The sequence below is a fragment of the Leptodactylus fuscus genome, chromosome 1, assembly GCF_031893055.1.
Source record: "Leptodactylus fuscus isolate aLepFus1 chromosome 1, aLepFus1.hap2, whole genome shotgun sequence".
NCBI classification, from domain to species: domain Eukaryota; kingdom Metazoa; phylum Chordata; class Amphibia; order Anura; family Leptodactylidae; genus Leptodactylus; species Leptodactylus fuscus.
Window position 1 is genome coordinate 306,531,302 of NC_134265.1, and position 14,129 is coordinate 306,545,430.

At 40.3% G+C, this 14,129-nt stretch overlaps 1 protein-coding gene across 5 annotated transcripts in view; it reads right to left on the reverse strand.

Annotated features, from left to right (window-relative positions):
- The window catches only part of MTUS1 (microtubule associated scaffold protein 1), a 156,493-nt gene that overhangs the window by 16,177 nt on the left and 126,187 nt on the right, over positions 1-14,129 (reverse strand). For all 5 annotated transcript variants that reach the window (XM_075258774.1, XM_075258773.1, XM_075258775.1 and 2 more), the window contains one exon: positions 12,057-12,123. In XM_075258774.1, the coding sequence (XP_075114875.1) occupies positions 12,057-12,123 (67 nt within the window). The remainder of the gene's footprint in view (positions 1-12,056; positions 12,124-14,129) is intronic.

The window sequence follows — 14,129 nt, forward strand, 5'->3', positions numbered from 1 at the left end:
CCCCTTTGATATACACTGAAGATCCAAAAAGTTGAGGTAGGTATGAAAATAGCCAAAGAGAGACACTAATAGTTCATTGGGCTAAAGTTTAAAATTTGTTTTAAAGGAGCTAAGAGGTACTTGGGTAAAAAGTAGGGACTGTCCCTCCAAAAGAGGGACACTCGGGAGGTGACTTTTCATTTATAAGACCTATCCCCCTTAAGGCACACAACTCTGTGATTGAACAGCATGGATGACACACAGATGACATTTGTCTGCTGCCCGTGTCTCCATGCTCTCAGTGAGCCTAAGAAGCAAAACCTGTACTGAGTTTTGCCCCAAGCTCACTGTCCGATAATAATACAAAGTTATGCATATAGAGGCATTGAAAGGTGATCATGCTACCAATGAAAAATAAGATGAGCACCCTGACAATACACAGCGCATTAAGCCTAACTCCTAGTAGCAATGGTCTTCAATGGTGGAAATAGGATTCTTTAGTAAGAAAGAAGAGAACTTCACAAAATAAACAAGTTGACCAACCTGCACACAGCCCAGTGTTAGAAGCAAGGGGTGAACAAATTTATGGCCAGTTTTATTATGGTGCATTTTCTAAATGGCTGTTTTCTAACACATTTTAAGGCTTTGGCTGGGCCCCAAGCACAAATAACCCCTGCTTTACTGCCCACTCCTTCGCTGACCGTGCTTTAATGTAATTAAACGCATTAGTCAGGGCTGATCTCACTAAACTTTGCTGCCTGGATTTTGTCATGGAGAGGTCTGGCCGATTTATCTTGTTAAACTGCATTTATTATATTAGCAGACATTAGGGAATTATCCATTAGTCGGTGTGATCCTATCAAACTAGCACTTACCAGCAGTCAAGTGAGGATACAAAGCACAACTACATAAAAGCACATCATGTACTAACTACCATCTCACATTTAGTATGTTAGAGAAGTGCTGCACGGAAAAGCATTGTGAACATGTATACAACATTGTGGGCCTGAATGCAATAACCTGCCTCTGCTGTTTGATGGTTTTAACAATGTATTGTTTTCATCAACGTCTACAAAACATAGGAAAGAAAAGAAGCCGGAGACAGAGGTGGTGATTTGGAAAATAGGGAAGGGGGCGATAGAGAAAGCAAAGCAGAGATAATAACATGTTGCTCCTCGTAATCAGAACTCACGGCACAGGATATTAAATCTTCGGAAACAGGCGCCCGCATCCTAGACATCCTCCAACTCCAAAGGAATACACCTGCCCCGACCCGTCACCAGACATGAGGGTGCGCACCAACAGTGGAGGACGATGCCCCCAGAAGTGCTGACTACCACATCATGTATTCCAATAAGAGGCCAAGAGAAAATGAGGGCACCCACTACAATGACACATCCCCCATTAATACTAAGTCATGAATTGAAAGCATACCCTAATGTCAGAGTTGTTTTATTTGTACACTGTAAATGGATTGCCCAATTTTCCCCCCCCCCCAAAACTGTCCTAGTACTTCTTACCAACTTCACAAGCCTCAGACTGGGGCCAAAGAAAAGACAAATCTACCCCTGAAGACAGCATTAAGTACAAGAGGCATCACTAGGGTTAGCAGAACTCCCCTACAATACCAACCTTACTATACAAGCTGTTCTCCAAAATTTTCTGATACACAGTACTAAAAAATTTTCTGAGCGAAACCATACCCTTCATGGTTATACTGACACAGTGCGGAGCTATAAATATAGTCTGATGATAAAAGTGATTATGTAGGGTTATAGAAAATTGCATAGCCCTTCAGAACTGAAAATAGCTCCTAAGACACTAACATGTAGGCGCGGATTCAGAGGACAGAAATACATTCGAAAGGTTTTAAATGTCCTTGTAGTGGCGAAAAGTACATACAAATGTACTTAGCGTGTGCTGAAGCAATGAAGAATGCAATGTGAGATCTACAGATTATCTCAATGATGTGAAAAACATTTACTAAGGATAGAAGGGGATACTAGGTCTGTTTAGGGAGATGTTGCTTTCGCAGGCCACCTCGCGGTGTGTAGAGTCTTACAGACCATATATGCTCTACTATGAATTTTGGGAAAATAATATGTGAATAAGGGTGGCACGATGGCTCAGTGGTTAGCACTGCAGCCTTGCAGCGCTGGGGTCTTGGGTTCGGCTCCAACCAAGGAAAACATCTGCAAGGAATTTGTATGTTCTCCCCATGTTTGCGTGGCTTCGTCCCATACGCCAAAGACGGAAAAAATAAAATAAAAAAAATCAATATGTGAACTCGTTCTTGTAAATGTTTGGCAAAGTTCTCCATTAGGCTCCGCTCATCATATGTGGTCTATTGGCAGTAGGTTTAGCTGCAGTCCCATGTAAAACCACAATCCTGTTAAGGATATTAGTAGCTTGTCTCAGATTGTAAGCCTTTGCTGGCAGGGCCCTCTATCCCACTGTGCTGGTCGGTCATTGATAGTATTATATCTGTTTGTATACTTTGTGTACTGTATGTAACCCCCAAATGTAAAGCACTATGGAATTAACAGTGCTACATAAACAACAATTTATTGTTCTGCTGTGTTTACCTTACTTTACCTTATGTGCACTGACTATTTAGTGGGGAACTCTTCTGTTACTGGATAGATGCTTCATTTCTGGAGCAATGCAGAGCCCTTGTGTAGTACTTACTAAAAGTCTCCTTCACAACCAGATTATTGGCAGGACTACTGGGTCATGGTGTATTTCAACAATGAGAGAAGGATAAGCAACTGATACCTATGGCAGACACATATCTCCTGTCTAGAGACAATTGGAAAGCCCCCATAGACAATTATAAGCCCATTATACTGACTTGTATGGCCAGTCTAAGGCAGTTTACATGAAGCGCCGCAGTCTAATGTATTTCTAAAGCATCCAATGAGGCATTTCTTTGTTGGGTTCTCTATTCATTAGACAAAAAAAAAAAAACAACTAAAAACCCACAGGCTTACAGAGATACAGTATAGCCCTATATTCAATGTGTCCCAAAAGGAGATTGGGGATTTTAGAAAGATTTCTACAAAAGTAATGGTTTATTCCCTAGACTACTCAAAAAACCTTCTAGGTGGCCTGCCAGCCAACATGTACACCATTCCAGTCCACTCTTGACCAATTTATCATCTCTCCTCTCTGCCCGTTCCATCACTAACATTCAAGGCCATCTGTGATCCTCAAGTTTCCGTTCTTCTTTCTCTTCACACATGTCCAAGATTTTTCCCAGGCATCCTTCATACTCTAAACACCCTCACCCCCACCAAATCAGATCTCCAGCAATCTTCAAACAACCTGAAAAATGATCTCTTCATAAAAAAAAGTCCCACAGTTACCCAGAGCTACCCTAGTGCTACAACACAACCATTCGAGATTCTACCTCCACCTATTACCTTGAGTCGGTCAGCAGGAAAATCTGTATTAGGGTGCATTCACACTACTGATACGCTGCCTGATTCTGAACGTTAAACGACGTTCAGAATCAGCGGCGTATAAAGCAGTTCCATTCATTTCTATGAGAGCCGGCATACGAGCGCTCCCCATTGAAATGAATGGGCTGCTTTTTTCACTACGAGCGCTCCCATTGAAGTGAATGGGAAGTGCCGGCGTGTACGGCTCGGAATGAGCAGAACTAGCCGTACACGCGAGCACTTCCCATTCACTTCAATGGGAGCGCTCGTAGTGAAAAAAGCAGCCCATTCATTTCAATGGGGAGCGCTCGTATGCCGGCTCCCATTGAAATGAATGGGAACTGCTTTATAGGCGCTGATTCTGAACGTGGTTTAACGTTCAGAATCAGGCAGCGTATCAGTAGTGTGAATGGACCCTTAGACTAAATAGACTTTTTCATTATAACAATTATCATTCGTGTTAAAAATGGGGATTTGAGGGCCTTCCTCTAACCAGCTTACTGCTCTAGGATGCAGAAGAAAAGGTCTACAGTTTACAGGACAATGTGGCCACAAAGTGTACTATATATGAATGATATACCAGGTCACATGTAAAAACCATCATTAATATAAAAAACTAAATTACATCCAGAGAAACCATATAATGTAAAGTAATAAGAGATAGAGAGGAGGCTAGAAAGTCATGGGAGGTCAGCACAGCACAGAGCGGTTATCTGACCTCACCTGCCCTCACCGTCTGGTTGTGGCCAGAATCATGACCTGGTCTATCAGCTGTCATTACATGGGCATGTAAGCAGCCCAGTACTCTGCCTTATAGTATTAATGGACTACCCCAGTATTATAAAAGCAGCAGAAAACCAAACCTGCTCAGCATAAAGGGGTGATCCGATTCCACACAAGGACTGAACAGAACCATGCTACATTCTCCAAAGCAGAGCTGGATTTGTAGAATCTTTCCCCTTCTTTCACGCAGTACATCAGCACTTCAAGCCAATGAGAACAAGTCATGCATTAAAATAACTGGCAATAAAATGTGAAACACATGACCTGTAGACATTCCCCTGATAAAAAACTGGGACAGTAAGCAAAGAGTTTGTCTTCACTGCTGCTTTACAGCCCATGAGCAGAGAGCAGCAAAGGATTCCAACACGCTTTGGAAGTAGAAAAAAGGCATACACCAATATGAAAGGATATCACCCTATATACATGACAGAAATGTAGGGAATGTGCAGGAAAACAAATCGTGTTCATAGCAAATGCATTACTTTAACATCCCTTAAATGGCCATACAAATTAGGTGATTTCGACAGCCCCATCCATACATGTATGTAGGAAGATTGGGTCAGTTAGATGTTTATTCAACAGATGGCTATCATCATACAGGACTTTTCACCACCACCAGCAAATTAAATTCTTAGTATCTGTTAATAGGCACTGTTGCACCGATTCCAGAACAGTTGGAATTTTTTCTCTAGCCCCCCCGCCTTTCCTGAGCAATCTATGCTGTTAGTTTTGGTCCCTGATGTGCTATTTATGCTCTGTAATGTCAGGTTGGCGGTGTCAGGCAGGGGGTGTGAGTCAGATCTCCAATCAGAGGCAGCCAGTGTCAGAGCTCAGAGTCACACCCCTTGTCTGCTCGTGCCTGACAGTACAGAGCATCAAGCACCAAATCTAACAGCATTGATTGCTCAGGAATGATGGGGGCCAGAGAAAAAAAATTCCAACTGACTGTCACCACTAAGATGGTTAGAGAAAATCTAAGACTCCACAAATTTTTTAATTTATATTTGCAAAAATATTTAACTTTTAATGGTCTACAAATTTGAATACGGTTATGTTTATGGCAAAACCTCTAAGCTATAAGCTCTTATGCCCATCGTAACCATACAGATCATGATCTGCTAGGGGTGCATGTTTATTTTAGGCAATGGGGAATAAGTATCTCTCATTAAAAAAAGGGAAGAATGACATTTGCAATAAGTGTCAAAGATGATAAGTAACCTGGTATATCCCTACCAAGATTCTCCAGGAAAAGAAAGAATAGATCACTGCCCAAAATGTATACCGCAAAAATATGGGGCACCATGTAGCCTAATCATAAGTGTCAGAATTACAGATTGTAACCACAGATGAATTTAATCTGCACTTCAAGAAAATTTTTGTATCACGGAGAATCATTCTCACGTTGATAAATTTAGCACATGCTCTGGGAATATGAGAAAGCAGATTACAGTAGTGAAGTTGGCAGAAGTTGGCAGCAGGGAACACTCCTTGTACTGTTGTATAGCTGATCCTCTTAAAATGCCAACACTCCAAGATGCATTCTATTTCTGGAAAACTTTTTTTCTTTTCATACCCTCAGCAGGGCAAAGGGTAAGAGTAAATGGTACTGAACAATAGAGGAGTTTTATAATTTAATGTTAATGGCTGAATATGTACATTATAAGATAGCGATAAAAAGCCATTGATAATCTAGTGACATAAGACACCTGTCAAGAGCACCAAGTGAACAGTCAAGTGATGTGGTGGTAGCAGGAAAAATAGGCAATCCTAAGACTCCGACAAAGACTCTAAGGACAGGTTGGGTTGGCAAGATGACTGCGTCACAGCATCTCCTAAATGGCATGTTTTGTGACACTTGTTTATGGTATGCAGAGGTCAAAGAAGCAACAATTGGGACAATTAGTGAAGTAGGGACAGGGATAGGAGCTCCCCTTATAGGCTAAGCGATACAAGTCTAGAATACAAGACTAGTCCATCTGGAATAATCCTACAAAAGAGCTACCATAGCCTTGTGATGCAATGTTCTACCTGGAAACCTTGGCTCTGGGGAATCGTGTAGGTATTTTGTTTTGTTTCAAACCAAGTACAGCTTGAGGACAGAGTTTATTCCCTGTAACTCAATCAAATGGAGCATCTGATGGATGTGCTGGAAACAAATTCAATCTATGGAGTCCCCACTGACTAGACACCTTTATAACGTATGTTTGGCAATATTAATTCCGATATTTCTCCCAACCTCCACATAACACATACACAATTGGTTTGGCTAAGCATGAGTTTTATTTACCATGGAGAAGGGAGTTGCTGCCAGACACTTCTGTCCGCTCCTCTCTTCTGTGGTCACACATATCGACATCTTAAAATCAAACAGCTCAATTTTTCTTGGTCGGCTGACCGTTCTGAAATTGATCACTTTGGCCTACGTTAATATAAAAGTGTAGGCCCAACCTGAGTAACTTCCAGCCTCCTGGAATTTACTCAAAATGTTCATGACGGGCTGGAAACCAGTAACCATTGTAATGATACATCCACCTAAACAACAATAACATGGATTATCCTAAGTGGATACTATTATTGGGTTCTGCAAGGACAACCTCAAATTGCATAAGAAAACATGGGCATGAAGTATACACAATTGTAAGGACCACTTTTTTCTGTTGAAATCTCTATTCTTTTTATGCTGAGAAGAAGTCAGAGAGGCGGATCCATCAGTGACTGACAGCCGGCCCTCTATGACTGTTTATACAATCATATACAATCACAGATAGGACCGCCTCCTTGACTTCAATGCAAATCCAAAATTTCAATAAATAGATCAATTTGCTCAGTTCCTTTTGCTCTACAACATCCTTTCAGTAAACTGGCCAGCAATATGACAGGTTCCCTTTAAAGCCAATGACACTTTCTTGAGCCGTGTCCAAGAGTCTGAGCTCAGGCTATGATGATGTTGTGGTAATTACAACTGCGGGTCATTGCATGGCAGTAAACAAGTGATGGGAAACCAAATTAGTGATACATTCCGCTTAGTCAGTGAAAGCTTCTTAATGAGCAGCCAGGATTATTGATCAATGTGTCACATTAGTACATATGGTGAACTGGAATATTCTAATGTATATTACATAGAGCTACAAATAGGGTACCTATGACAAGACAAGTCCATTCTGAGGTCTGTTTAAAAAAAAAAAAAAAAAAAAAAATAGTATTGACATATATCCTGAATGGGGAAGTTAAAACAAAAGCATCAAGTATGTAAAATTTTACATACCTGATCAATTTTCCCTATTTCACTTGGAGCAAGTTATGGCAACCCCAAACACAGACATTCGTCCCCACTGAAAATGTTTGGCTGACATTACTGTGATGTGTGTAGGAACCTTACGTCTCGTGTGTGGTCAGCTTTATAACTTAAATGCTACATTTTTTGGTGACGTCTTACCGCTCTACTGAGTCCTGTGACACAGAATATAATATACAGTACTTGTTTGCAGCCGTTTTATAGGACACAAAACATGGTTTTTTTGATGTACTTCTAAAATGTCCCCAAAAAATTACAAATCAAAGTTTATGTAAAACCAGTTAGTTCTAAGGTGACAAACCAACAAACATGGTTCACAACCCTACATTGTGAGAGGTGTACATTACAACAAGGCAAACATAACAGAATTATCCTCTCCACAGGGGCTAGAAAACAAAAACCACAGAGTAGCATGCCTGGCCATGGGCTGCATTAGCCGCATAACACTCAGGGTTATTATTGGTATCTCAGCATCTGCTTCAATATTTGCTTAGTTTTAGTGGATAAACGCATTAAGCCATTTGGTGAGATTCTGATAAATCAGATAAGTAGACTTTTTTCTCTGTATACCACAACTACATTGTATACACATGATCTGGGGAGTGTAAGTAGATGCACACAAATGATGGGACAGGGGGCTACAAAAAACTAACGTGAGCATCAGGACTGAGGTCTGAGTGAGGAAAAGTTGGAAAAAGTTACTAACTTTGTAAATATATATTGTACAATTATTGATATTGTAGGATTAGATCCAAACTTGTTACACATTTACTTCTCTTGGAATACTACAAACATGCCATAGAGACAGGAGTCTATTTAGGCTGTGCATTTGGATGCCACATGGACTCCACTATACAAAGCATCATATGGCGGCAAGCGAATATTCTCAACTAGAAGTAATGCTCCTTGAAAAGACTAGTTTTTTACTATTGCAAATGGAACAACAGAATGAAAACCTGTGTATGGGGTCTGATGTATACAGTGGTACAGTAGGACCCATAGAAGCTTATAGGGTGCCCTATTATGGCTCCATACAACTATGGCTTTGTCCAGAGCTGCAATATGTATGAGGCCTTGAAGTGGTATTTCCATTTCAGCCTTGCAGGGCTGACATCAGAATACCATGGTGATGGTTGTGAATATGGAAACTGCTGAGCAGGTTGTGAAAAAAAATTATAGAAATGGCATAGAAGTGAATAGGATTTACAGAAAAAGCAGGGGGCGAGTTTTGATTTTTCTGCAACTTATCTATTTATATGAGATTCAAGGAACCGGCGTTGAATAGCCAGCTCAGCTTTTAATATATATATATATATATATATATATATATATATATATATATATATATATATATATATATATATATATATATATATATATACACACACATACATACACACACACACATTCCTGACCACTGTAGACCAACAGGTGCTCAAATCCCAGCCATGAAAAGTTGAGATGGGAATAACCCTTTAAGAGTTAATATCACCAAAATGGAAAATGATGTCATGAATTTTTAAAGAATGAGAGTTTCTATTGTTCCTCAAATATTCAAAGTTTCCACTTTCAAAAATCCGCCAGCACCGGCCCTAGCATCTCTATAAATCACACACGTCTTATAAATTCTCCTCCACCTCTATCTGTTATAGTAGAACAGTTTTCCTTACATTTTATCAACTTTTTAATAGAAGTGACATAGAGAAGGATTACAGACACCTTCAGAATGCAGATTGTGGATGGAAAGTATTTGTAATGGGTTTATATCTCCTCCTAACACTCTGGATAATATGCATGGAAAACATATGTCCTTCTATCTCTCATTTATCATGCTGTTGGCTGTTGCAGCCTTTCCAAAGCCAAATGTAGATCTTGACGGGAATAAGGTTTACAGGCTGGGGTGAAGATATTATCCCTATGTGGAGATGACTCTACCAAGCACTACAATGGTGCACAAAGGATTTTCCAACATGTTGAGATGGAAGATAGTCGAAACAATGAATGACTGAAAAGAGTAGACTGTGCCCAGACCTCTCTTATGTAGGAACAGGGTACAAGAGATACAAACAAGGTACAAGGTCAGTACAAGGCTAGTGGCTCCAGACAGAAATAACACTAGCATGATAAGAGGTGTTAAGCAGCTTGCTTTCTTCAAAGGGCACTCAATACAGCTGTGATACTAAGTAAATAGATAAGAATTTTTATTTCACTTCACTATTTAACTCCTTAAGGCCCTGCAAAAAGTCCCCCATGGAAAAATGCATCACGTTAGATGGATCCTGGTGGGCACTGTACCATAAGGTCTTCTAGGACATGATTTGTGAAATCTTACACATTTCTGGTAGTTTATGCACAAATGTATAAGTATGTTAGTTTCGTAACAATTTATTAAGTTCTTCTAGTCTACAATAAGCTGGAATTGATACCTTGTAGGTATCAGGTGATGTAATGGAGAATCTGTGAAAATCAAGACCTGTGACAAATCCAATGTCAGGGAGAGGTTACATGGTCACTTTGATCACTTTTATGTCTATGCCGATACCAAGGCTTTGGCAACTGATACGATCAAGGGTCTCAGATGAAGGTATAGCAGGATATATAATAAAGTAAGATGGGACAAAGATCTGCATGAAGTCAACAACATTACAGCCATGTGAAAGGGACTATCAATTTGTGACCATCCCCTAATGTCTGATATCGGATCTGTCTGATCCTTGGTTTTACCCAGTGGCAATATGTCTAATACTATTGTTTAACCCAAAACATGCAAACACTGTCTAATGCTTCTCACCTCAACTTTACTATAAAATAACATTACGCTAATGGCGGAGTAAAGGACCTCATACACTTAAGAGAAAAGTCAAACACCTGCAGATTTTGGCAGGACAAGCCAATTATCTTATGTGTATGGAGACCTCTCGACTCAATCCCAATATTGGTGGAAGGAAGGATTTTGTATGTGAAAATTCAATAACTGATCTTTTTGCTGTAAGGAAAGAAAAGCCATCAGCAGAAGTGTCTAAAACAAAATCTTACTTCCATTTTCCTATTAATAAAATGAATGCATGCAAGGACAGGCCAGGTGTGCACAAGTATGAAGGGAAATGAGCACCTTAAAGGCACAAATCTGGTCTGTACATTGGCTGCATTTCCTGGCCTGAAAGCAGTCAGGAGACTCCGGCCTGCTCATGTCTGCTATATACAGTGAAGCTATGAAGAGCAGGGAGTCCTAGCATCATATATCATTGTCATTCAAGGAGTCCTGATCTCCTGGGTTAGGTCGGGAAATCTGACCGATATTAAAATCAGATTTAGTGGATCCAATTGCCCCGTGTGCATAGGGCCTATTGAATATTGATAGTAGAGCAGAAACTGCCATGTGGCCAACAGACAAAGGTAAAATGAAATGCAGTGTGTGTGTGTGTGGGGGGGTACTCGAATTGTATGCTTTGAGTAATAAGGCCATATTCAGTCAGGTGTGACAAGGTTACTGGCATCAAATGAATACATATTTACTTAAAGGGGAAGACATTGATCTGAGGCCATCACTGATTTCCAGAATGAATGATCTCTACACAACACTTAAACCCCTTTGGCACCACTCAGAGAATTCCATGCACTGCCAAAATATGACACGCCATCAGTCACATCAATGGCAGTATACATAAGGCTTTGTTCACACATCGACAAGGCAGCCCAGGTTAAAAAAAATAAAAATTCTGATAAGCTGGGGACTGGCCAAGGTCATTCTCATTCACTATACTGATATCAATGATTACATCCCCCACCGGAAAGGGAAATGTTAGGTGCAGCATTCCTACAGGCAAACAAGAGATCAGTCACAAATCCATTTTGCTGCTCTGGTTCCATCTGACATCAGTAACCTCTTGACTTTTTGTGGGGAAAAGTGGAGAGAATGTGTGAAGAGGTGTGAACAAGCACTTGCAGTGCCAACAAGTGTGCGGTCTAGAAATCTGTAGCGATAAGTCATCACCAATATGATCTTGTCATACGTCTCAGTCATATCAGAAGACCTTCTACGGTATATTGTGAATAAGCTTGGAGAGGAGATAACTGGTTTTCCTGTGCAGGAGGTGAGTAGACAGCAGCCCTGTGTGCCTCAATGAGATAACTGCCAGGAATCCGATGAACCCAGGGTCAACTAACAGGCTCTAGAGAAATTTAGACCTCCAGAGTTTCCATGGGAATCTGCCTTAGGGGAAAAGCCATTTACATGACTTTAAAAATATTTAACTCTTCCGAACCCAAAAAGAAGAGTATTTCAATGAGAAGCAGTACATGAATCAAGAATCTATCTGGAAAAATGACAACTCATAGATTGTAAGCTCTTGCGAGCAGGGCCCTCAGTCCCATTGTGTGAAATGACTTTCTTTGTAATGTATCTTTCTGTCTGTATTTGAACCCTACAAATTGTACAGCGCTGCGGAATATGTTGGCGCTATATAAATAAAATTTATTATTATTATTATTACAACTGTCTAAACAATATGTACAAGTGTACAAAGATCCACTGATCTAGAACAATGTGATTGACTTACGCAAGTCTCCTCGCAAGTTCTGAAGTTCCTGAGAAAGCTCTTTTCGTTTCTTCAGAGCCTCTTCTCGCTGCAAAGACAAGAAAAGTTCTAGATTAAACGTGTGTCTATGAAGAAGAAAAGCTAAAAAATGACAATAAGTCAAGTGTCAACTGGCCTTACTAAGATGCACCTGCAGAATGGTGGTCACAAACACACGTGGACTGTATTTACGGCCAACGTGAACCCACGATCAATACAGAAGTAGCAACTATGGACGTTACAGATTGTTTATAAGTCTTAAGTAAACACCACCAAACTTTCCACTCACACACGTAAAAAGGCAAAACCACCCATAAAAATGAACATATGTTAGACAACGGCCCCTGACTCCATGCCAAGGAAGACTGCATATTAATCTTATGACAAGTGGAGAACGTCTCTGCACTAAAACACTGTGATCTGCAAGATTTATCTTCCTCGCTTAATGAAAACAGTGTCCTTTGCCTGCACCCCCCACCCCCACCCCTCGCTCAGTGCACCATCTCCTATATGAGCAGGAATTTGTATTAGTATAATTGAATGGACACAATCCATTCCCCAGAGAGCATAATTCCATTAAGTCTACACAGATAGGGAACTTTGCATGATATAAACATATCTAAAGTCAAGCGTAAGGAATTGGAAACTACCGCATGCATGAAAACAAACTAAAAAGTGCAAAATATCATCCCTTATGAAGAACAAAGAAATCCCAGGATGACGAAGGAGTACGAGCAGCCTCACCGCTTATATTTAATATCCGGCTGGAGACACTCCTAGATGTAAACAGTACTGAAAAAGCAGATCAAGTAACTGCAAGCGTCTTCTCTTGTTATAGGTCCTATGCTGGCACTGCTCCCTGTGCTGCAGCAGCTGGAAGAACTCCATGAGAAAAAGCAAAACGTATATACATATAGATGTATAGAAAAATAAAAATGCGTTAGTTACCCGGCTTGCAGTACATGGGGCGTAGACGCAGAGTTTGCTGCTTGAGCAGCCCATGTTATAGCTTCTGTATTCCCAAGGTGTACACTCCTGGAGGACACACTGCAGCCAAAACTGGTCTGGCCACATTTAAATAGCAGCTGATAGGAGTTCCATAGGACTCAGCCTGTCTGCCTGACACTCATGCTTTGCAGGTTTCCTGTGCTCCTTGTACTGATCCCTCCCAGCTCCCAACACATACTGCAGTCCCTTCTCCTGGCACAGGCAGCCAGTCATTACTTTAAGCCACAACCCCTTTCGAATATGAAAAACGAGAGGCAGACATTAGCCTGATCGATTGCCACTTACTCAAGTATCAGCCTGGATGGAGGGGAGAAGGCTGACCTCACAGCTAAGCCAGGCTTTTATATATATATAGCAAGCATGAGGCTCTCGCCTAAATGCATCAGGAGCCTTGGATCATAGAATGCAAAATCTACTTTGTATTACGTTAGATTTTTGTGGTTTAGGTTAGATCACACAAAAAGATAGAGCTTAAATAGAACTAAAAAGTGAAGAGGAACACAAAAAAATGCACAAACTTGCAAGTACAATGTGCAGACTTTACATGCACTGCTGCATTAAAGTGCTGATCTGCTCATATTATTCACACATAAGGATGTAAATGTGGCTGGAAGTTCCCAGGAATGGAAATACGCAAGACAAAGCAATGAAATAAATTCTGGTCTATAGTCTGCCCCTACCAGGCTAGGAAGGCTGCTTAGGATATAGTCACAGGGATAAAGTAAATGCATTATGATCATATTAATAGAATGGTACAGGAGGTACCAGCTGCAACTTGGTTCTGTTACTTTTGAAGTACCAGTATAGGCATGGTGCTTTTTTTTATATATTATATATATATTTTTATTTTTATTTTTTTTAAATTTGGTCTCTTTTCAGATCCGACCCTTTTTACATCAGGATGCAAAAATGAATGCAAACTGATGGTCATCTGTTTACAAAATTTTCTAGATTTTTTTTAAATTTTATTTAAGTGTCTAAACAGATGACAGTTTGCACCCAATAGCATCTTTTTTTTTCTTTTGCATCTGTTAATACTGAATTGAA